Genomic DNA, 24,079 nt, shown 5'->3' with positions numbered 1-24,079 from the left:
AGCCCATTTGAGTTGTTTTATGGCCATCAATTATGGGGTCCATTAAAATTGGTAACGGAAAAGTTTCAAAAAGCAGAGGACAATTCCTCAACGTTGGACTAAGTGTCCACATTTCTGGGAAGATTCGCAGGAGCTGCCAGATAACCTGTGAGCATTTAAAGTTTTCAGGAGCCAGAGTGGGTGGACAAACAAGCTAGGACCACCAACATGGAAGGTTCGGGATGAGGCATTAGTATTGTTGCCATTGCAGGGTGAACCTTCCAAGATGAAATTCAGTGGGCCATATAAGGTGGTTAGGAGAGGAAACTTTCTTATTCAGTACTCCAGACGGTAGAAAGGATCGGGTTGTGCCATATGAAAATGTTAAAGAAATACTATTGTAGGGAGGAAGATGGAAAGGGACAAGTGTGTCAGGTGGTACAAGTAGTGGGAGAAGACAGTAATGGGAAGAATGAGGTGGGAGAAGAGGGAGACGGTACACAGAATGACCCTCCAGTGGTATGATTAACAAATACAGACATCTTAGGATAATTACAGGCCCAGTATGCCTATGATGAAGGACAGCGGAAAGATCAAATAAAGACATTGGGGGCGTATCGCCAGATTTTAGGAACACCCCAGGGTGCACTCCATTAAATGATCATAAGAAACTCCGAACTGCACATAGAACATAGTGCATAAGGAGGCCATTCGGCCCATCCGCACCGACCCACTTAAGCCCTCACTTCCACCCCATCGCCGTAACCTAATAACCTCTCTTAACCATTTTGGCCACGAAGGGCAATTTATCATGGCCAATCCACCTAACCCGCACGTCTTTGGACTGTGGGAGGAAACCGGAGCACCCGGAGGAAACCCACGCAGACACGGGGAGAACATGCAGACACTGCACAGACAGTGACCCAGCGGAGAATCAAACCTGGGACCCTGGCGCTGTGAAACCACAGTGCTAGCCACTGGCCGAATTCACGAAAACTAACTCAGCTAAAGACAGTGATCCAATACATGCTGAAAAATGTCTTAATTGAGCCCAGTCAGAATACTTGGAGCTTGCAGGTAGTATTAGTGCCCAAGCCGGATGGAGCCACGCGGTTCTGCATAGATTACTGAAAAACAATTGCCACCACCAAATGAGATTCATGTCCAATTCCAAGATTGGAGGACTGCATTGATAGAATAGGTAGTGCCTCCTTCCTGTCAAAGATTGATCTGTTTAAAGGTTATTGGCAGATCCCATTAACACCCAGGGCGAGGGAGATATCGGCTTTTGCAATGCCCCAAGGGTTGCTTCAATGCAAGGTAATGACGCTTGGACTCAAAAATGAACCAGCAACTTTCCAACGACTTATGTCCCAAGTAGTGGCTGGGATGCTTAACCATGTGGTCTACTTGGATGATGCGGTAGTGTATCGTGAGACGTGGAAAGAACATATGGAGTAACTGGAGGAGCTATTCATACAACTAGAGTTGATCAGGCGAGTAATTAATTTGGCCAAAATCGAGTTTGCCAAGGCAAAAGTCACCTATTTAGGCATGTGGTTTAACAGGTGCCAGTGGTGCTCAGAACGGCCAAAGTAAGGGCATTGTTGGACTTTCCCGCTCCCAAAACAAAATGGGAAATTGAGTTTCCGGAGTATGTGCAGATGCTAAAAGAAATTTGTACCGAACTTCAGTACTACAGCGGTACCTTTAACCAATGGGCTAGGAAGCAAGCAAAAATGGTGTGGTCCACACACTACCAAGAGGCGTTTGAGAAGTTGAAGGCCATCTTAATAAGCGAACCGGTGTTGGCCGTCCCAGACTTTTCCGGACCATTTAAAATGGCAACAGATGCCAGGGACCTGGGGGTAGGGGTAGTGTTACTACAGGAATAGAGGCGCCAGTAGGATATTTTTCAAAAAATTCACGTCTGTGCCAAACCATTGAAAAGGAAGCCTTAGCTTTGCTACTATCCCTTTAGCACTTCGGAGCATATGTCTGACATGACAATCCATAATCGATTTGCGTTTTTACAGAATTTTGAAACCAAGAATGTAAGACTATTCCGTTGGGAGTTTATTATTACAACAGTTCAATATTAAAATTATACACATTCCCGGAAAGGATAATATGAATGCGGATATTTTGTCACAGGTTTAAGGGTTGACGAGTTACCAATGTAGAGAATGAGAAGAGAACATATATAATAGGGAGGGAGATATGCGAGGGTCCTTCCTGTTTGTTCCCTTTACTCCCCTTGCTTTTATTTTGTTGTTACCATTTTTGATCCATGGCTGATTAATGATTAATCTTTAAATCAAGCAGCAAAGAGAATGAGGAATTCAGAAGTTACAGGAGAGAACACTCTGCTAGTTTTGAACAGAAGCTTCAGATTTTTCGACACTAGAGAGATGGGGTGGGACTCGATTTGATTAATTGGCGGGGGGGGGGGGGGGCAATGAATTGACCTAAAAGGCTGTACTCTACCCAGTAGCAGGTGGTGACTCAATCCTGTCCTAGTGAAATGGTTTTCAGAGTCCCAAGGAGCTCAATTTGACTCCTGGAAGCTGGATGAGGGATGAGGACTCTCTCTCCTCCAGAAAGGCTGCGTGTTGTATTTCCGGAACTGCAGAGAACCTGAATGAATGAATCTACAGGAAAATCATTATTGCCTGTAAACCAGGATTGTTTGATTGTCACATGTATCGAAGTACAGTGAAAAGTATTTTTCTGCGGCCAAGGGAACGTACACAGTAGACAAAAAGAATAATTGACAAAGTTCACCTACAAATAAGCAATTGGTTACAGTGCAGAACAAGGGCCAAACAAAGCAGGTGGATCCTCTTTCTCCAGAAAGGCTGTGAATGCTGTATCTCTGAAACTACAGAGGCCTGAATGAATCGACAGAAAAGCCTCAGACTGAAAGTAGAGTATTAAGAGTACGGTGCTGAAAACAACCATCTCTTTTCCTTTTACTTATGATTTTTTTACCCCCTTTCTTCCCCTCTGTGTTTGTCTGACTTGTGCATACGTGTGTATATATATATATATATATATATATAAAATATATATATATATATTAAAAAGAGAGAGAGAGAGAGAGAGAGAGAGAGAGAGAGAGGGAGGGAGGGTGGGAGATATTTAAAGCGTGGAATTAAATATTAGTTAGCCAGTTGTACTTCATGCATATTTCATTACAGTTCTTGTTATGAATCAAAAGTAATTGTGCTTACATTTACAAACCTGGCAATTGTAATTACTGGGCAGCCAAGGGCCAAAGACTTTGGGTATTTATCTAAGAACTATTGGTTAAGTCACTTGTCTTCTGACAAGTGGGGCTGGAATTGACTGTGCACTAGCCCAGGTGTCGTAACAACACCACCACCATGTGGAATCTCCCCCCCTCCTTGCTACTCCCCAACCTGACAAAATATATCGCCATTCCTTCAGTGTGGCTGTGGAAAAATCCTGGAACTCCCTCTCTGACGATACTGTCAGTATATCTACACCACATGCGCAGCAGCAGTTCAAGAAGGCAGCTCATCACCACCTTTCTCAAGGGAAATTAGGGATGGGCAATAAATGCTGGTCTAGCCATCGACGCTGAAGTCTCATGAATGAATTAAAAAAGGAACACAGTAAATTATAATACTACCCTTAGCTTGAATCTTGATGCTGATGTAGTAGTTACTGGAGGCTTCAATCACTTTTTAAAAATCAGTTGTCTGTAATAACACTGCCACTTGGCAAATTCTTTAAAAACTATAAAACTGAAGATTTTCCAGGTTAAAGATCTGGCCGATGTATTAAAACCACCTCCAAGTATTTACCAAATTACGTAGATTGGTTTATACACCTATAATCATAAACTACTTGTAATTTGTTCTAGTTTTTGAATTACAAACGATGATTGCACATGTTCATCGGTTCAACAGACACAAAACAGCGAACAAATTACCTGTTTAAAATCATTGAGGCATCTAGGACTACAGAATCTTTTGTGATGGCCATCATGGAAAAGAAAGTGGTTTCCAGATCCTTTATTATAACAGTATATCCCACACTGATCGCAGCAGTTCATTACAAGTCCATTCGCTTGTCTATATTTGTTGAAACAACCGTCACTGCAAAGTTTGTGGACGAAATTTTTAAAGCTTACTTCATGTCGAATCTATAAAAAAATGTGAATTAATATCATCTTGTAAATTATGTGCCAGATTTTGTATGCACATTTTAACAGTTACTTCCTCAGCTTGCATTCAAATAATTGGCAAAGATCCTTTAAGGTTTAACATTCAGAAATAAAAATTGAATGATTGCAGCAAACTGGTTCCATATAGTCCCTAGTTCCCAAGTGTAGTAATTAGAGGAAGTGGACAACCAGTCCAAGACCCTGCCAATCATGTCAAGCTAGGTGTTGGTGCATAAAGCATAGCAGAAGCAATTTTCAAAATTATTTCCACCATCCAGCAGCACAATTCATGTATATAACAGGGGCCAGCTTAGCTCAGTTGGCTGGTTAGCTGGTTCGTGATGCAGAGGGAGACCAACAGCACGGTTTCAATTCTCGTACCGGCTAAAATTATTCATAAGGGCCCATCTTCTCAACCTTGCCTTTCGCTTGAGGTGTGGTATCCTCAGGTGAAATCACCACCATTCAGCTCTCCCCCTCAAATGGGGATGGCAGCCGAAGGCCATTTGGGACTGTGGTGACTTTACAAAAGTTTTGGCAAAAGTGTTGGGGCGGGGGGGGGGGGGAAAGAGAGAAATAGAAAGTTCCTTAAAATGATTTACATTCACTATTTAAATACTCAGTCGTGGATGAGAGTCGATAAAAGATTTAGGTTACCATTTACAGTAGTTTGTTCATTTTTCTTCAGCAGTTGGTTCCAATAACATTAAGGTAGTTTGTTTTCTCACTGGGTCCACCTGACTGCTACTTTGCTTACTAAATAGAAAATGGAGGGTGCGGTCGTAAAAACAATACAACTAGCCCATAACATGGGCAGCACGGTAGCACAAGTGATTATCACTGTGGCTTCACAGCGCCAGGGTCCCAGGTTCGATTCCCCGCTGGGTCACTGTCTGTGCGGAGTTTGCACGTTCTCCCCGTGTCCGCGTGGGTTTCCTCCGGGTGCTCCGGTTTCCTCCTACAGTCCAAAGACGTGCAGGTTAGGTGGATTGGCCATGCTAAATTACCCGTAGTGTCCATAAAGGTTAGGAGGAGTTATTGGGTTACGGGGATAGGGTGGAAGTGAGGGCTTAAGTGGTCGGTGCAGACTCGATGGGCCGAATGGCCTCCTTCTGCACTGTATGTTCTATGTAATCTATGTAAACATCACAGAATGTTACTCTCCAGGAGACCAAATGCCATCACAAAAATAAATAAGCAGACATCACTTAGGCTGCTTTCTCTTTCGAGACTTGGCCAGTATAGAACAGGCAGCTTATGACACTCATCTGATTGTTGAGGTTAAACAGCCTTGGTGTTCCTTCCCAAACACTATTATTTTATTAAGAAAATGATTTGGACCAGTAATGCCACATCACACGTGTTCTCGGAAGTTAAGAAACTGGAGCATGAATAATTTCTGCGGTCCTTTGACCCTGCTTCACCATTTAATAAGATCATGGTTGACCATCTACCTTAACTCCACCTCTGATGAAGTCACCGACCTTTTTTTTTAAAGAAGTCTTTATTGTCACAAGTAGGCTTACATTAACACTGAAATTAAGTTACTGTGAAAAGTTCCTAGTCGCCACATTCCGGTGCCTGTTCGGGTACATGAAAGGAGAATTCAGAATGTCCAAAATACCCAACGTCTTTTGAGACTTGAGGGAGGAAGCCCACAGACACGGGGAGAACCCGCAGACTCTGCAGACAGTGACCCAAGCTGGGAATCGAACCTGGGATCCTGGCGCTGTGAAGCAACAGTACTTTCACTGTGCTATCATGCCTGAAACCTTAACTAATTGTCTCAACACGATGCTGCCTGGTCTGCTGAGCACACCCCACATTTTTTGTTTTTATTTTACCTTCCTGTGCTTTTGAATCATCGCTGAGCCTTTGTTCAGCTAGGTGATCAAAATTGCACACAATACTCCAAGAGGTCCTATATAATTAGTGACACTTCTTTATTCATAATTCCAATTAATCTGTTAATGGCTAACAACCAAAATACCACTTGCACTCCTAAATGCATACAAGGAAACTCTAAAACAAGTCCCAGTTGTTCAACATGTTAAAAATATTCTGTTTTTCTACATTTCCTACTAATGTGGATCACACCTTCACTTTAAATTTCATCTGCGATATTCTTACTCATGCACTTAATGTATCTACTTCCTTTTGTAGCCTCTTTGTCTCTTCCCCAAAGCTTCTTTTCCAACCCAACTTTATATTGTCAACAAACTTGGATACATTACACTCGATTCCCTCACCTAGGTCATTATGGATGTGAATTGCTGAGGTCCAAAGCACTTTTCCTTGCAACATTTTCCTAGTTCAGTCTGAAATTATGCAATGACCCTTAATCCGAATATATTTACTGGACCGTTTGTTCCTCATTATTTCCTGAAATTTATTGTGTTTTCTACCCTGAAGACAGATACAAAATGTTAGTTTTTCCATTTTTCTACTCTCATTTAAATTTCTCCTGCCTCTGCTTCTATGGAGCCCACATTTGCTTTTGCTAATTTACTTCCTTTTTGCACACCGACAGAAGCAGTTACAATACATTTTTTTTCTGGCTACTTTACCCTCATTCTCTTTTCTAGTATAAATTTCCAGGTCATCCGTTGCTGAACTCCAGAATGGTCCCAATCCTCAGGCTAACTACTCTTCTTGGCAACATGTTGAGAAATAGGAGCTGGAGTAGCAATTTGGTCCTTCCAACCCACTCTGTCATTCAATGAAAACACAACTGATCTTCTACCACAAGGGCGGCACGGTAGCAGTGGTCAGCACTTGCTTCACAGCGCCAGGGACCTGGGTTCGATTCCCAGCTTGGGAATCGGTTTGTGTGGAGTCTACACGTTCTCCCCGTAGCTGCGTGGGTTTCCTCCGGGTGTTCCGGTTTCCTCCCACAAGTCCCAACAGACGTGCTTGTTAGGTGAATTGGACATTCTAAATTCTCCCTCAGTGTACCCGAACAGGCGTCAGAGTGTAGTGTGGCGACTAAGGGATTTTCACAGTAACATCATTGCAGTGTTAATGTAAGCCTGCTTGATGCACTAATAAAGATTATTGCTCCACCTTCCTGCACTATTCCCATATACCTTAATTATCTTTTTTTTTTTCTTTAAAAAAAAAAAAAATTTTTTTTTTTTTTTTTTTTTTTTTAAAAAGAGTACCCAATTATTTTTTCCAAATTAAGGGGCAATTTAACGTGGCCAATCCACCTACCCTGCACAACTTTGGGTTGTGGGGGGGAGACCCATGCAGAAACAAAGAGAATGTACAAACTCCACACAGGCAGTGATCCGGGGCCAGGATCGAACTTTACTTCTTTAAATATTTACCACTGCTCACCAGATCTTTACATCTAGTTTCCCAATCTACCTGAGTCAACTTGCCCCATACCAAGTTTGCTTTGTTCAAATTTAGGACCTTAGTTTTGTTCTTAAATATATCATTCTCAAATTCAATACAAAATCATATTGTGACCACTCTTCTCCAGAGACCATAAGACAAAGAAGCAGAATTAGGCCATCCGGCCTACCAACTGCCTTCTCCCGGATTACCTTATTAAACAAGAATCTACCTACCTCGATCTTAAAGACACTCCGTGACTTGGCCTCCAGTCTTCTGCAGCAATGAGTTCCACAGATTCACCTCTCTCTGGCTGAGTTTTAAAGGATTGTCCCTTCAGTCTGAGATTGTGCCCTCAGGTTCTAGTTTCCTCTATAGTGGAAACATCCTCTTCACATCCACTCTATCTTGGCCTCCCAGTATTGTTGCTAAGTTTTGGTTGGCTCTTAATTCGTAATTTGCTCTGTTTGTTTAACCTTTGCTCTCGAGTCGCCAGGTATCTTTATGATACCGGCACGAGGTTCAAGTTCAAGTAATGATCAATAACTCAACACACCAATTAGTAAGATTCAAATCAAAACACATTTATTATACACAGTAAATCACTACTCATGCATAAACTCTACTTTCTAGACTATTCTCTATCACTAAAAGGCCTATACTTAGCTTCGGAATTGGCCCACCAGATCAGGGGAACAAATGGCCTTTTGTTCAGGTCCGGAGTCTGCAGGATTCAAAAGCTGGTATGGACTTGTAGCTAGGAGCGCCTATCTCGTAGCGAGCATTGACTGGAGACTTACTTGGTTGATGCGGCAGCTTGGACAGGTCACTCTCATGGGTTGATTCAAGTTGCTGAGTGACCCTGCCAAAGAAGGACGATTTGAACTTGGGGGCTTTACTTTATAGTCCCCAGGGGCTTCCCGCCCTTCGGGGCGGACCCCGTACCTGGTTCCAAATGATTGGACTGCATTCCAATCATTTGGATCGATTTCTCCAATACTGGAGTTGTTCCCTGATCGCTGAGCGGTCCCTAAATGTCCGTTGGCCTTCCTTTGTCTTGGCTCCTGCTGGCGCCGAGGAGTCTGGCTTGGCTTTATTCACCTTGCGTGTTGCGATTGTGCCTTGGAATCGCTCATTACTATGCAGATGGCTGCTGGTTTCAGTGCTGTCTGGTTTTTGCAAGTTTCAATACACATGATTTCTGCACTTGCTCAATTTTGCCTGTGTTGGCTGAATTTCCCTTCAGTCTTTGCGGTTCTCCATTTTAAGTCAGGAAGTGACCAACCCAGGTGGCTACACTATTCTGAAAGTTTCAATGAGATTCCCCCGATCCTTCTAAACTCTTGACCGAGTCCTCAACCGCTCCTTACATGACAAGTTCTTGTGATCCTCCTCCGGACCGTTTCCAAGGCCAGCACATCCTTCCTTAGATACGTAGCAGAAAACTGCTTGCAGTTTCAAATATTCAAAATGGGGTCTGACCAGAGCCTTAGAGCCTCAACAGTACATCCCTACTCTTGTATTCTCACCCTCTCGACATGAATGCTAACAGTGCATTTGCCCCGCAGCATAACCAAATACCGCTCCCACCTGGCTTACTCACTCTTCCAATCGGGCAGGAGATACAAAAGTCTGAGAACACGCACGAACAGACTCAAAAACAGCTTCTTCACTGCTGTTACCAGACTCCTAAACGACCCTCTTATGGACTGACCTGATTAACACTACACCCCTGTATGCTTCGCCTGATGCTGGTTTTTATAGAGTTACATGGTGCACCTTGTGTTGCCCTATTATGTATTTTCTTTTCTTTTACTTTCTTGTCATGTACTTAATGATCTATTGAGCTGCTCGCAGAAAAATACTTTTCACTGTACCTTGGTATACGTGACAATAAACAAATCCAATCCAAATGGTTAGGTGCGGTTACTGGGATAAGATAGAGAAGTGGGCTTAAGGAGGCTGCTCTTTCCAAGGGCCGGTGCAGACTAAATGGACCGAATGCCTTCCCTCTGCACTGCATGGATTCTATCTCCTTAACACCTCAAATCTCTCTAAAAAATGAGCTGCTCTGTGAAATGGAAGACTTGATGTTATTAAAAATGGACCACTTATTTTGCACACAAGATTCACAAATAATGAAATAAACTAATGATTTAAGGGATGGGGGACACGAGTGCAAAATTGAAGATCCAAAACTCCCCGTTTGGATAGGGTGGACAGTGAGCGCCTTTTTCCTTAGATGGTGATGTCGAGCACGAGGGGACATAGCTTTAAATTGAGGGGAGATAGATATAGGACAGATGTCAGAGGTAGATTCTTTACTCAGAGTAGTAAGGGCATGGAATGCCCTGCCTGCAACAGTAGTGGACTCGCCAACACTAAGGGCATTCAAATGGTCATCGGATAGACATATGGATGATAAGGGAATAGTGTAGATGGGCCTTTGAGTGGTTTCACAGGTCGGCGCAACGTCGAGGGCCGAAGGGCCTGTTCTGTGCTGTAATGTTCTATGTTCTATGCTCATCCTCAAACAGTGCGGCGGCAATCTGCGATCTGGCAGGCAGATAGGACTTGGGCTCATGTCATACGAAGAGACAGAAAGTATGACAATCCTGTACTCCTTCTTTACTGAATTGGAGTGCAAATTTAGATGACACATTTAGGTCCTGGATTGGAGCTTCAAACCAGAATCCTCTTACTCAGATGAAAGCTTTACCAACCAAGCCAATTACCAACTACCAATCAACACATTTTCCTTAAAAGCTACTAAATTACAAGTTTAAAAAAAAAAATATTAAAACAAAATTGTGGGAGTTTGATTAATAAAACATTATTTCATTTTATTCGACGTTAAAAATGTCAAAATATGACTCACTATTACATGGATTAATCATTTTTTGGAAAAGGTTTATTGACAGAAGACAAATAACATTCTACCCAAGGTTAAGAAGGAGGTATAATCTATCCAGGGAAGAATCAGCTTCGCACTGATGGTCCAAAAAGTGATAAAACCCCTGATAAAGGAGATGTTTTAAAAATCTAGAAATCAAAGTTTTATAATATAAATAAATACAGCAGAGTAGGGTGAAGAGTAGCTATTCAGAGTGGTGAAAGGGAGAGGGCGGTGGGGGGGGGGGGGATTGTCCCATATGGATCAGTTCCGGTGCCATATTTAAAAAAATCTAAAGGCATTGTAGAGGGTGCAAAAAATATTTATAAGGAAGGACAGATAACATTCTACCGAAGCTACCTCAGTATTTCAACATTCAATGTAGTCAGTGCATGTAAAAGAGTATGAAGTCCATACTAACAAATGAACATGACCTTGCTGGATTCTGTCCATGCAAAGCAAAGGACAATGACATTGATGGTCACAAAAGTATTAAAACTCCTGACAAAGGAGATGTTTTAAAAATCTAGAAACCAAAGTTTTATAATATAAATAAATAATAATGAATAGTCAGTATTTATTCCAAGTGGAAATGTCTTGCTTGTTTGACCAACTTCTTGATTCTTTGAAGACAAAGGAGCTTAAACAAGACCAAATTATAAAAAATTCAACAAAACCTTGAATAAGGTACATATTGAATCCATGTACATAGATCTCTGAAGGTTGCCACCCAGGTTGAGAGGGTTGTTAAGAAGGCGTATGGTGTGTTAGCTTTTATTGGTGGAGGGATTGAGTTTCGGAGCCATGAGGTCATGTTGCAGCTGTACAAAACTCTGGTGCGGCCGCATTTGAAGTATTGCGTGCAATTCTGGTCGCCGCATTATAGGAAGGATGTGGAAGCATTGGAAAAGGTGCAGAGGAAATTTACCAGAATGTTGCCTGGTATGGAGGGAAGATCTTATGAGGAAAGACTGAGGGACTTGAGGCTGTTTTCGTTAGAGAGAAGAAGGTTAAGAGGTGACTTAATTGAGGCATACAAGACGATCAGAGGATTGGATAGGGTGGACAGTGAGAGCCTTTTTCCTCGGATGGTGACGTCTAGCACGAGGGGACATAGCTTTAAATTGAGAGTAGATAGATATAGGACAGATGTCAGAGGTAGGTTCTTTACTCAGAGTAGTAAGGTCGTGGAATGCCCTGCCTGCAACAGTAGTGGACTCGCCAACACTAAGGGCATTCAAATGGTCATTGGATAGACATATGGACGATAAGGGAATAGTGTAGATGGGCTTTAGAGTGGTTTCACAGGTCGGCGCAACATCGAGGGCCGAAGGGCCTGTACTGCATAATGTTCTATGTTCTAAGGAGCCATATAATAGGCTAATGAATTGTCTGTTGACAAGTAGTATGGATAGCATGCTGGCTGGAAGACTGAAAGCACACAGTAGGGTGAAGGGTAGCTGACCCAATTTTAAAACACCACCACCACCAAGGGCAATTAGGGATATGCAACAGATGCTGGCTTTGCCAGAAAAGCTCATATCCCATGGAAGAATACATCAGAAAATTAACCTGACAGCAGATGCCAGCAAAACAAAACAGCAACGAAGCAACACAGCAACTCACCCACCACACATATCCTGCTTCCCAGCATCTCTTTTTCCCCCCTCCCCAGCACACCCGACTCCCTTTGAAACCCCCTTTTCCCTCATACACTCAACGGCCCCCTCCCTAACCCATCTACATCCCCTTCCCACCACCTGACACAAGCTGATGAGACTTGGCTCCCGCTGCTCCTCCCCATCTGGCCTGCGAACCACACTGAGACTTGGGCTCCACTGCTCCTCCTTCCCTGCCTGCTGAACCCTGTTGTGACTCATGCTTCTGCTGCGTCCTTGCCAACCAGCCTGCCAAAGTGCACCAAGACTTGGGCTTCCCGGTTCCCCTATCCCCTCAGCCTGCCAAGATTCTAAAATAATTATTTGCATAGGGTGGTGAGAATGTGGAACTTAATTCCACAGGGAATATGCAAACAGTACATACTGCATTTGAGGGGAAGCTGGATAAACATAGGAGTGAGTAGAAGGGGTTATGTTGTTATAGTTAGATGGGGAAGAATGGGAGGAAGCAGGCGTGGTGCATAAACACCAGCATGGACCGAATGGGTTGAAGAGTCTGTTACGTGTAATTCTAATTTGTAGAAAACAAACTACAGGACGGCATGGTGGCACAGTGGTTAAACTGATGTCTCATAGCACCAGGGGTCCGGATTTGATTCCAGCCATGGGTGAGTGTGTGGAATAGGGCAGGGAGTGGGCCTAGCCAGAATGCTCTTTCGGAGGGTTGCTGCAGACTCAATGGGTCGACTGACTCCCCCTGCACTGTCGGGATTCTATGGATGTGAAAAAAAGGTTAGGTTCAACGATTCAAATATAATGAACTTTTGAAAAATAAAGCATACCTCAGTCATTTTGCCACAAATGGTGCATTTCCCATAATTTCCTTGGGTAACATGACTTGTATGAGCTGGAGCATTTTGTTTGTCTTCATAAAAAGACAGGCAGGACGCACTGCAAAATTCCTGGAATGTTTCACTGGAATCTACTTGTGCAACAATTGTTCCCTTCATATTAGTTATCTCTCTGCGAAATAAGATAACAAGTTTCATTAGTACATCAAAATCATATAAAAATCATTTGAAATGAAAGGTTGGAGCGATAGATGGGTCTTACAAAAGGAATAGTAACTATGCACCCGTTACAAACCTAACAGATATATTTTCAACTAAACTGCTTTCAATTATATTTTCATTATAAAATCTGTTCAGCCTTCAAGTCAATGAAGACCATGTTTATCATCTTGGGTCGGGTTCTGCTGGACTGCTAAGGCTGACCTGCACCCAGAAGGTTCTATTGCAAATAGGACAGGGTAGTGCAGACAATAGTGTTGGTCGAATATTGACTCAGGATTTCCTCTCCATGCATTTCCTCTCTGCCTCTGTTATGTGTTTGATTTTGAAGAAGGTTGCACTGTTTTTCTATTTGGTTGTTCCGGGTCCTTCCCTACTTGTCTCAGAACTTGGAAGTCGATGTCAAAGCACCTAAAATAAGCATGGCCAGTTCGAGGATTTTTTTCAAAAGGATACAGCGAGAACTTAAATCGTCACCTCAAGTCCTCAGCAAAAATGTTCCATTGAATGATAAAGTACAATTAGTCTCTTACATGGTAGCTTACCGTGTAGCGAAGAGAAAATACCCCACACTGTAGCAAAGAGATTAATTCTCCCTGCAGCAATTGACAGAGAGGATAGATGCTGTCATCTTGAGCATGTGCAGTCCACATGATTTCACAATTTGCATCAGTAGGATTCAGAGTGCAAATAGAAGATTAGTTCTGCTCAAATAGGGTTTGAGACTTTTTTTTCAAGAATTATTTCAAAGTAATGTGGAGGACAAAGTTTCAACATTTCAATTCTATTTAACTTTCAGTCGCTAGATTTCCAGATCTATCATTACTCAAGACAATGAGACAAGAAATAAGTAGGTGATTGACTCCCTATTTTGTTTATATCGGAGAATAAAGTGAACATATATTTTTAAAAACTCAACAGAAAAATCCTACTGTGGGCGGCCATACAGTGAGTGGTTTTGTAAAGGGCGGGTAGCTCTCTAGCTGATGTGTTAGGCAGGTCGGTTTGGTGTGGACTGCACTTGATGCAGCAATGCGAGTAACAGACCTCTAACACTGTAGAAGATCCAACACTGTTTTATTGAACGATAGAACATACATATTTAACTGTGGGTCGACCCTATACTGAACTGACTGGAGACCTTGTAGTAGCCAGACCAGACTCACTAGCTATCGCATGGTGTTTGCACTGTGCTAGCTCGTGGACTCTGACTGTCTCAGTGGCTGGGTCCAGAGAGCGCGGGAAACCTAGTGCCCTCTGGCTTTATAGTGGTGCCATGTCTGGTGATTGGCTGCACTGTGCTGTGTGCTTACTGGTCATCCTGTGTGTCAATCACTGCCTGTCTGCACTTCATTATATACATGCATGGATATTATGACACTAGCAACATCAGGCTGTTTAATGTAGTTATGACTCTGTCGGGAGCAGGTGCCGGAGGTTATTGTTTCTATGGATGCGGAGACGGCCTTCGATCTGGTGCAGCGGAGGTATTTATTTGCAATTTGGAGCAAGTTTGGTTTTGGCCCGAAGTTCCTGGCATGGGTATGTCTGTTCTACACAGTCCTTGTGGCAAGTGTCGTTCAAAGAAAAATTTAGGTATTTGGGGATTCAGGTGATGAGGGAATGGGCTACGATGCACAGGTGGAATTTGACAACGTTGGTGGAGAGTTTTTAAAGAGATGGGATACATTACACCTGACACTGGCAGGGAGGGTACAGGTGGTGAAGATGAATGTGCTGCCAAGGTTCCTGTTTGTTTCCCAGAGCCTCCCGATCTCTCTCCCCAGGGCATTCTTCCAGAAGTCGGGAGTCTGGGCGCAATCTTCCGGCCTCAGTTTCACTCGTGCTCAAGCGTAATGAAGCCGGTGAAAAGCGGGAGGTGCCAAAACCAGGAACCGCGTCAGGCACCAGTTTGTGATGAAACCAGCCCGGTCCCATAGGCAAATTCGGAATCCCGCCGTAGCGTGGCAAAAAAACAATTTTCACCACTTAAGCCCAGGGGCAGCATGGTAGCACAGTGGTTAGCACAGTTGCTTCACAGCTCCAGAGTCGCAGGTTCAATTCCCGGCTTGGATCACTGTCTGTGCGTGTTCAATTCCAGCCTCGGGTGACTGTGCGGAGTTTGCACCTTCTCCCCGTGTGTGCGTGGGTTTCCTCCGGGTGCTCCGGTTTCCTCCCATAGTCCAAAGATGTGCAGGTTAGGTGGATTGGCCAATCTAAATTGCCCTTAGTGTCCACAAAAAAGGTTAGATGGTGTTACTGGGATAGGGTGGAGGCGTGGGCTGACGTCGGGTGTTCTTTCCAAGACCCGGTGTAGACTCGATGGGCCGAATGGCCTCCTTCTGCACTGAAAGTTCTATGATTCTGTGATTTCCATACAACTGACGCAAGCCACCCGTCATCCAATGGCCTGTCATTCACCATTGACCGAGTGATGCTGGTGCTACGCGATGCGGCCAGACGCTGGAGAAGGTGGCATCAGCAGCGTCTGCAGATGCCCGAGGCAGTGGCTCATTTGCCGGACCCCGCCCCATACCCAGGGGCCCGGCCGCCCATCAGGCCAGAGAGAGACCCAGAGGAGAGTCCCATGATGGCCCACGATTATTCGAACAAATGATGGACAGCGCGTGCAGCAGGAGGCTCTGCCTCAACAAGGAGACGGTACAACACCTGTGCCATATCCTCGCGGATTTGACACCACATGAAGGAGAAATACATCCACTTCCTGTGGCGGCCAAGGTCACTGCAGCCCCGAACATTTATGTCATGGGATCATTCCAGGGCTGGAGGGGGGACCTGTGTGGTGTCTCGCAGGCCACAGCCCACAGGTGCACCCGGCATGTCACGAGTGCCCGGTATGCCCGGGCAGAAGACTACATTGTTTTTGACAAGGACCAGTCCCAACAGGATGCCCGAACAGCTGGTTTCCCCGCTATCGCCGGGATGCCTCAGGTCCAGGGAGTCATGGATGTCAGGCAAGTTGCCCTGCGCTCACCGGGCCATCTGGGGGTGTCCTATGTTAACCAAAAGAGGTTCCAGTCCCTCAACATACAACTCATGTGCGACCAGTTGCAGATAATGAATGTGTGTGCCCGCTTCCCGGGGAGTGTGCACGACGATACATCCTGGGGCAGTCGGTCATCCTGCTCCCTTTGAGGAGCCCCCCAGGATGGTCGGCTGGTCTTGGGGGATAAGGGATATCTGCTGAAGACAGCACGATAGCACAGTGGTTAGCACAGTTGCTTCACAGTTCCAGGGTCCCAGGTTCGATTCCCGCTTGGGTCACTGTCTGTGCGGAGTCTACACGTTCTCCCTCTGCGTGGGTTTCCTCCGGGTGCTCCGGTTTCCTCCCACAGTCCAAAGATGTGCGGGTTAGACAGATTGGCCATGATAAATTGCCCTTAGTGTCCAAAAAGGTTCGGTGGGTTACTAGGTTAGGGGAATAGGGTGGAAGCGTGGGCTTAAGTAGGGTGCTGTTTCCAAGATCCACTGCAGACTCGATGGGCCTAAGGGCCTCCTTCTGCACTGTAAAATCTATGACTGTATGACCTGGCTAATGACGCCGGTACGGAGGTTAAACACACATACACACACACACAGCAGCAGCAACTTCCCTTGCTGCACACTCCTTCCTGCTGGTTCCAAACTGGCCAGCTTTATTTATACTTGGAGTTTACTCATGGTTTCTCCGCCCCCCTCATTGGGGAAGCTCATACTCCCACAGGATTGTGGGATTGTCATTAGTCCCCAGCCAATGGTAAGCAGGCAGGTTATAACATCCCTCCCCCCCCCAAAGTCCAAGGAATCCACCGAAGACCCTGGCGAAGGAGGGCGTCGGACTCGTTTTGCCGCAGGCCGGACACCATTTGCACGCGGCGCTGGATCAGGCGGCGTGTAACAAGACAGAGACCGGCGCTTCAGTGATGAATGGCGTAACGGTTGTATATCCACGGCCCGTGGGCCCGAGGATTCCCCCTCTGATGCGTCCGGTGTCTCCATCTCGGAGTCAGAGTCTGCTGCCTCCGTCATGTCAGAGTCTCTATCTCCGCGCGGTTCTGTAACGACCTGCGCAGGCTTTGAGTGAGGCATCAGAGGAAGATTGTGAGCACTACCTTCCATTGTCTCTGGTCTCTGTGGCTGTAGCAATGAGCTCCAGGGGTGGGGAATCTTTGGAAGGGATAGTCTTCTGGACCAAACGTGGTCTACATGTTTGCGCTGGAGACGACCCTGGGCTTGCACCTGGTAAGATATAGGGCCCGTTTGGCGAAAGATTACGCCAGGAACCCACTGGGCACCACCAGCAAAATTCCGAACGAACATTGGGTCACCGGGCACAAACTGGCGAATCGGCCGATGTCGAGAAAAACCCTGTCCCTGCCGTTCTTGTGTGCGGCGTACTTTTGCGCCAATGTCCAGGAAAACCATACTAAGGCGGGTGTGAAGTCTCCGGCCCATTAGGAGTTCTGCGGGAGCTACCCCAGTCACCGCATGGGGGGTGGTCCTATACGAAAACAAAAAGCGAGCCAGTCTCGTGTCCATTGATCCAGAAGACTGCTTCTTTAGGTCTCGTTTGAATATCTGCACTGCACGCTCTGCCAACCCATTTGAAGCCGGGTGGTAAGGGGCAGTGCGGATATGGCGTATGCCGTTCATCTTCATGAACCTCGCAAACTCCTCACTCGTGAATGGAGTGCCATTATCCGTGACCAGCACCTCGGGGAGGCCATGCGTATTAAAAGACAAACGCATCTTCTCAATTGTTGCGCAGGACGTTGTGCCCAGCATCTTATGCACCTCTAGCCATTTAGACTGGGCGTCGATTAATAGAAGGAACATGGATCCTTGAAAAGGGCCTGCGAAATCCGCATGCAAGCGCGCCCAAGGCCGCCCTGGCCATTCCCAGTGATGTAGGGGCGCGGCCGGCGGAAGCTTCTGATGCCCGCCAATATAAACAAAATGCCCGCAACTCGCCTGGGAGCTGTCTATGCTGCCCACCATACAGGACTATGTGCCGAACCTTTGACAGGACTGGCTCCGTCTGGGTCCACTCACGGATCTGTGATGCCGTGACAGGCGAGGTGTCCATAACATTTAGGGTTGCAACCACCTCACCGGTCGTGGGGGGTCGACATGGGGTCGGTCGATAAAGGCAATCGGCTCAGTGCGCCGGCATTTGCTATCTGCGTTCCTGGTTTGTGCTCCAGAGAATACTCGTATGCAGCAAGCAACAAAGCCCAGCGCTGGATCCGTGCGAAAGCAATGGGCGGTATTGGCTTATCCTCTCTGAAACGTCCCAGCAGAGGTTTATGATCAGTCATGATAGTGAAATGGCGGCCATACACATACTGGTGGAAGCGTTTCACCGCAAAAACCACTGCCAGGCCCTCCTTCTCGATCTGCGCGTACTTTTTCTCCGCTGCAGTCAATGTGCGGGAGGCGAAAGCTATCGGCCGCTCGGCCCCGTTTTCCATCTTGGGGGACAGGACGGCCCCAATACCATACGGGGATGCATCACATGTGACGGGCAAAGGCTTTCCAGGATCATAGTGGGTTAGTAACCCAGACGATGACAATTGTTGCTTTACCCGCCGGAAAGCGGTTTCTTGCGGCTGACCCCAAACCCAGGTGTGATTCTTCTTTAGCAGAAGGTGCTACGGGGCCAGCGTAGTTGCCAGATTGGGGAGGAACTTCCCGTAATAGTTTACGAGACCGAGAAAAGAACGAAGATGCGAAGTGTCAATCGGGGCGGGGGCCTGTTGAATCGCGCGCACCTTCTCTGCGACGGGGTGCACACTTTCGCGGTCCACCCGATAACCTAGGTAGACTACTTCCTTTGCCTGAAATACGCACTTTGTGCGACGTAAACGGACTCCAGCCTCCGAAAAGCGTCCAAGGACAGCCTCCAGATTTTCCAAATGTTCCTGCTCCGACGTCCCTGTAATCAAAACGTCATCTAAGTAGACAGCAACACATGGTAAACCTCTCAAAATGCCCTCCATAACACGTTGAAAAATAGCGCAGGCAGAGGATACTCCAAAGGGCAACCGTGTATATTCATACAGGCCCCGGTGTGTATTAATCGTTACATATGGTCGGGAGGCAGGGTCCAGCTCCAACTGTAGGTAGGCGTGACTCATATCTAATTTTGTGAACGAGAGTCCGCCTGCAAGCTTCGCGTAGAGATCCTCTATGCGAGGCATTGGATATCGGTCGAGTCGGGAAGCCGTATTCACTGTAAGTTTATAGTCGCCACACAAGCGAACTGTGGCATCTGGCTTCATTACAGGTACAATTGGTGCTGCCCAGTCAGCGAAACGGATGGGCCTGATAATACCCAAACTCTCCAAACGAGTGAGCTCCCCTTCTACCTTCTTGAGCAAGGCGTAAGGCACCGGGCGCGCCCGGAAATAGCACGGCGTGGCTCCTGGTTCGGCTTGGATACGGGCTACGGCCCCTTTTATTTTCCCCAAACCTGGCTGGAATACATCTGGGTATCGTCCTAGCACCTCAGTCAACCCTTCAGAAACTGTTTGGAGGATGTGCTGCCATTGCAACCGCAAATGGTGCAACCAGTCCCGAACCAACAGGTTGGGCCCATGGCCGCGCACCACGATAAGTGGGAAACGCCCCTCCTGGCATCCATAAACAACAGGGGTCATTGGAGTTCCTGCAATGTCCAGTGGTTCCCCCGTGTAGGTGGCCAACCTGGCATGTGAGTCCGTTAATGTAAGGGTCTGTATACCCTGCTTGATGCGGTCGAATGTCCTCTGGGCGATCACGGAGACCGCTGCTCCAGTGTCCAACTCCATCTCAAGCGGGTGACCATTGATCCGTACTGTCACCTTAATGGGGGCCACACGGGGAGCTGCCACACAATGCAGCTGCAGGCAGTCGTCCTCCGTCTCCACGTCCTCAGGAGTAGTTGCCGCGGGTTCATCCACATGGAAGGTACGGCCCATGGGCTGGTCCCAGTTTCGGTCGGAACGACGGTGCCTCTGGCGCCCCCAGGACCGGCGTCCGCGACGGGTTCGGCGCCTACAAGTCTGACACGGATATGGCTCCTCATCCATTGGCTCTGGAGAAGGCTCCCTTCGGGGAGGCATGTCCGACGGCCACTGGCGTCGATCCGGACGTCGCCTCGCCCAAGGTACTGCAGGAGTGCGGGGGGCCGTTTTCGGACGGAAGGGGTTGCGCCCCAAGGCATGCACCTCCATTCCCTGTAGCTCCTGCACTCCTCGTTCTGCGCTCTCTCGGGACAATACTATTTGAATGGCCTGTTGAAAAGTCAATGTTGGCTCAGCTAACAACTTTCTCTGGGTGGCCGCATTGTTAATACCGCAAACCAAACGGTCGTGTAACATTTCTGACAAGGTCTCACCATAGTCACAGTACTCCGCAATCCTGCGTAGCCTGGATAGAAAGTCGGCAAGGGATTCTCCTGGGGTCCTCTCAGCGGTATTAAACCGGTAACGCTGGACTATCGTGGACTGGGTTGGGTTAAAATGTTGCCCCACTAAATTCATCAAACGTTTTGGTGTCCGGTGCAGCTGGGTACGCAAGGCTCCTAATCACCCCAAACGTATGCGGGCCACAGGCGGTGAGCAATATGACCACCTGGCGCTCGTTTTTGGTGATATTGTTTTCCCGGAAATAGTAACGCATCCGTCGTGCGTACTGGTTCCAGCTTTCCAGCACAGCTTCAAAAACATCCAAACGTCCGTACAGAGGCATGGTATAATAGAAAACAACTTCCAACCTGTATCCAACAAAACTCCAGGGAGGTGGCTTCAGCAGTGTAGACAGCTATTCACTTTAACCCTCATCGCCAGTTTTGAGGGCCACGAAGAATCCAGCACGAGTTTTAAGGATACAAAGTAATAACATTTATTTACAATAACATATATATATATATATATATATATACAGCAGCAGCAACTTCCCTTGCTGCACACTCCTTCCTGCTGGTTCCAAACTGGCCAGCTTTATTTATACATGGAGTTTACTAATTGTTTCTCCGCTCATACTCCCACAGGATTGTGGGATTGTCATTAGTCCCCAGCCAATGGTAAGCAGGCAGGTTATAATAGGAGGTCAAAGACTGAAGTGGAGACCCACTACAACGAGGCCCATGCAGCCACCCGGACTGCCATTGAGCGGTGCATCGGACTCCGCAAGATGTGGTTCTGATGCCTCGACTGCTCCGGAGTGCACTCCAGTACACTGCCCGGAGGGTCGCCCGCTTTGTTGTCGTCTGCTGCGTCCTCTACAACCTTGCACAGCAGTGGGGCAACAAGCTGGTGACGAGGAATATGTGCCCATCTCGGAGGAGGGGAAAGTGGATGAAGAAGAGCCCGGACGAGCAGGGGCTGGAGGAAGAGGCCGGGAAGGAACGTTGGGCTCAGCCAAAGGCTGCAGGAAAGGCGGCGGTGGAGTGGACTAGGCAAGCCTGGAGGGCCAGGAAGGCGCTCATGGTGGTCCGATTCACCTAGGATGTGGCCTGGTCCATCGTCGCATTCTTATCCACCCACCATCCCCATTTCCCACCCTCCCAGGGTATGTCACATAAGTCCAGGGTGCTGGGACTGTGTCGGCACTGTCCGCGGGTCACTGTCGAGGGCGGGGGGGGGGGGGGAGATGATAACCCGGAGAGAGCTGGGCAGTGGTGCGCCTCAATCAATGCCATGATATGACCCCTGTCTGTCTGCTGACTGCTCGCTCATACCCATCACCTGTACGCGGCAATGCATTGCGGAAGAACGTGACAGAGGCTTCCTACTGGTTGTGCACAAGGGTGTCTATTGTTCAATATATGCCTCCACTCTCCCGATGGTGCATCTCCGCCCCCCCCATCCACCTCTCACCCCTTCCCTACCATACCCCCCACCCCCCAGTGATCCTCAAGTGTGCTTTGCCTGCGTAGCTCTACTACTACATCTAGTGGTGTCCCCAGGATGCACATCAGAGGCGGAGGCAGCCGGCTGGCTATCTCGTTCAAGGCAGCACTGGCTGCCTTGTGGTTCACCCTACGGGATCCTCGGGGGAACAGGGCATCCCTCCTGGCCTCCACCGCATCCATGAGCCTCCCCAGGTCAGTATCGTCAAAACCTGAAGCCGGCCTCTTCTGCGCCATTGATGCGAGCTGGCTGTGGTTGGCTGAGTAAGTGCAGCCTAAATGCAGTACAACTTTGTTAGAGAGGGGCTGGCAAGCACGGTCTCGGCAAATCAGCTGGCGAGGCGGCATTCGGGACGGGGAGCCCGTGAGGCCTCGTTAAGTGGACCAATTAACGGTGAATACTGTTGCTGGCCTCGCCAGGCCGAGCGGCGGAAAACCTGTGGCAACTCTAGCTCGCTACAGCACTTGGACATTATTCCGGAGAATCGCGCCCACTGATTTCGGAATTCACATCGGCATGGAAGGTGCCAAGTGTAAAGAGGTCTCTGTTACAGAGGCAGAAACAGAAATGGGGGAGGGAGAGAGTGAAAAGAGGGGAGAGCATTTCCCAGGTTGCCGGAATACACTTTATTCAGGCCAGTGCTCCTGCCGGATGAGCTAGGGGAGGATAGGATTGGGAACATATACTGGTGGTGAGGATCAAGAACAAATGGGAGAAGGAGTTGGGGGGGGTGGGGGTAAACTGGGAACTGTGGTGTGAGGTGGTGCCGAGGGTGAAGTAAACTTCCTCCTGCACGCGGTTGAGCTTGATCCAGAGTACATATGACTCAGGCGAGGATGAGCGAGTTCTTTCAGGGGTGGCCGATGAATGGAAGAAGTGTGGGCGGGAGTCAGCGAATCATGCGCACATGTTTTGGGGTTGCGAGAAGCTGGAGGCATACTGGGAAGTGGTGTTTGGGACGCCATCTAAGATTGTGGGGGTGGAGTTCAGGCCGGGCACAATGGTTGTGATTTTTGGGGTATCGGAAGTGCCGGAGCTGGTGGAAGGGGAAGGGGGCTGATGTTGTGGCCTTCACTTCTCTGATTGCCTGGCGAATGATCTGCTAAATTGGAGGTTGGAACAGATGTAGGGATTAGCGGCCAGGCTGGGGGGCTTGTACGACTTTCTCTGGTTGGAGAAGATTAAATTTGAGTTGAGAGGGGTCAGCAGAGGGTTTTGCGATGTGGTGGGGGCTGTTCATGGCAATGTTGAAGGAGCTGCTCGTAATGGGTGGGGGAGGGGAGGAGGTAATAAGGGCAAAAACTGTACAAACTGCCGTGATTTTGTGGAGAGTGCATTTTACATGTTGCTGTTGTTTTTACACATTTGGAATAAAGTACATTTTTTTAAAAAAGTCCTAATGCCACTGCCCATCCATCACAATATTGTTGCTTCCAAATGATTTAAATTTAAATGAAACTGAAAGACGAATTTGGATTATCATATTGGTTTTGCTGCTTTACCCATAAATGCCTTGGTTCGTCCAGATTGGTTGTTGTCTATGTGAATGGCAACATTATTTCCCCTCCCAAGTAAGGCTGCGTATGTAGTTTATTTTTGAGTCAAATGTTCATTCGCAACGCTTGCTGCTGGTAAGCTCTTCTCGATTGCACTCAACCACAGTAGTTTCGGTCGCTAATTATTTGGGATTAAAAAAGTGAGCTATGAAACGTATCAATTTTTGGAGGTAAATGTTATAACTTTATATGACCAACAGCACTGTTCTTGGGGCCTTGCCATTTATAAGTGTCAGTAAAACATTTTGGGGCTCAAACACAAATTAAATGAGGTTTGTGCATCAATATATAGCAACAGCGTAAACATGATTGGCAATTGATTGAAGCGTTATGGAGAACTGGCAGGACGGTGGAGTTGAGGCCAGGATAGGATCAGCCATGATCACATTGAGGGCGTTAGGCTCGGGAGGCTAAATTGCCTACTTCCTATTCTAAGTCATGTGTTCAAAGGAGGCGATGCTCTCGCTGATTTCACAATCCAGCTCTTGGTCTGCAACATTGTAGGTAGCAGATGAGGAACATATCAGCCGTGATAGA

The 24,079-nt window shown here is 47.0% G+C and overlaps 1 protein-coding gene across 5 annotated transcripts in view; it reads right to left on the bottom strand.

The window, feature by feature from the left end:
* zmym2 (zinc finger, MYM-type 2) overlaps positions 1-24,079 on the bottom strand; it is a 237,603-nt gene that overhangs the window by 133,135 nt on the left and 80,389 nt on the right. For 4 of the 5 annotated variants that reach the window (XR_011935198.1, XM_072476811.1, XM_072476814.1 and 1 more), the window contains exons 6-7: positions 12,865-13,045; positions 3,938-4,150 (exon numbers count right to left, since the gene is read on the bottom strand). Coding sequence is in view for 4 of the 5 variants with exons in the window: in XM_072476811.1 (XP_072332912.1) it covers positions 3,938-4,150; positions 12,865-13,045 (394 nt within the window). In the remaining variant the exon portion in view is untranslated. The remainder of the gene's footprint in view (positions 1-3,937; positions 4,151-12,864; positions 13,046-24,079) is intronic. The other variant, XM_072476815.1, reaches the window with a different exon arrangement.

Source organism: Scyliorhinus torazame, chromosome 15 (assembly GCF_047496885.1).
Source record: "Scyliorhinus torazame isolate Kashiwa2021f chromosome 15, sScyTor2.1, whole genome shotgun sequence".
Classification (NCBI taxonomy): domain Eukaryota; kingdom Metazoa; phylum Chordata; class Chondrichthyes; order Carcharhiniformes; family Scyliorhinidae; genus Scyliorhinus; species Scyliorhinus torazame.
Note: the sequence above shows the minus strand (reverse complement) of the source record. Positions and strands in the feature narration are given on the sequence as shown.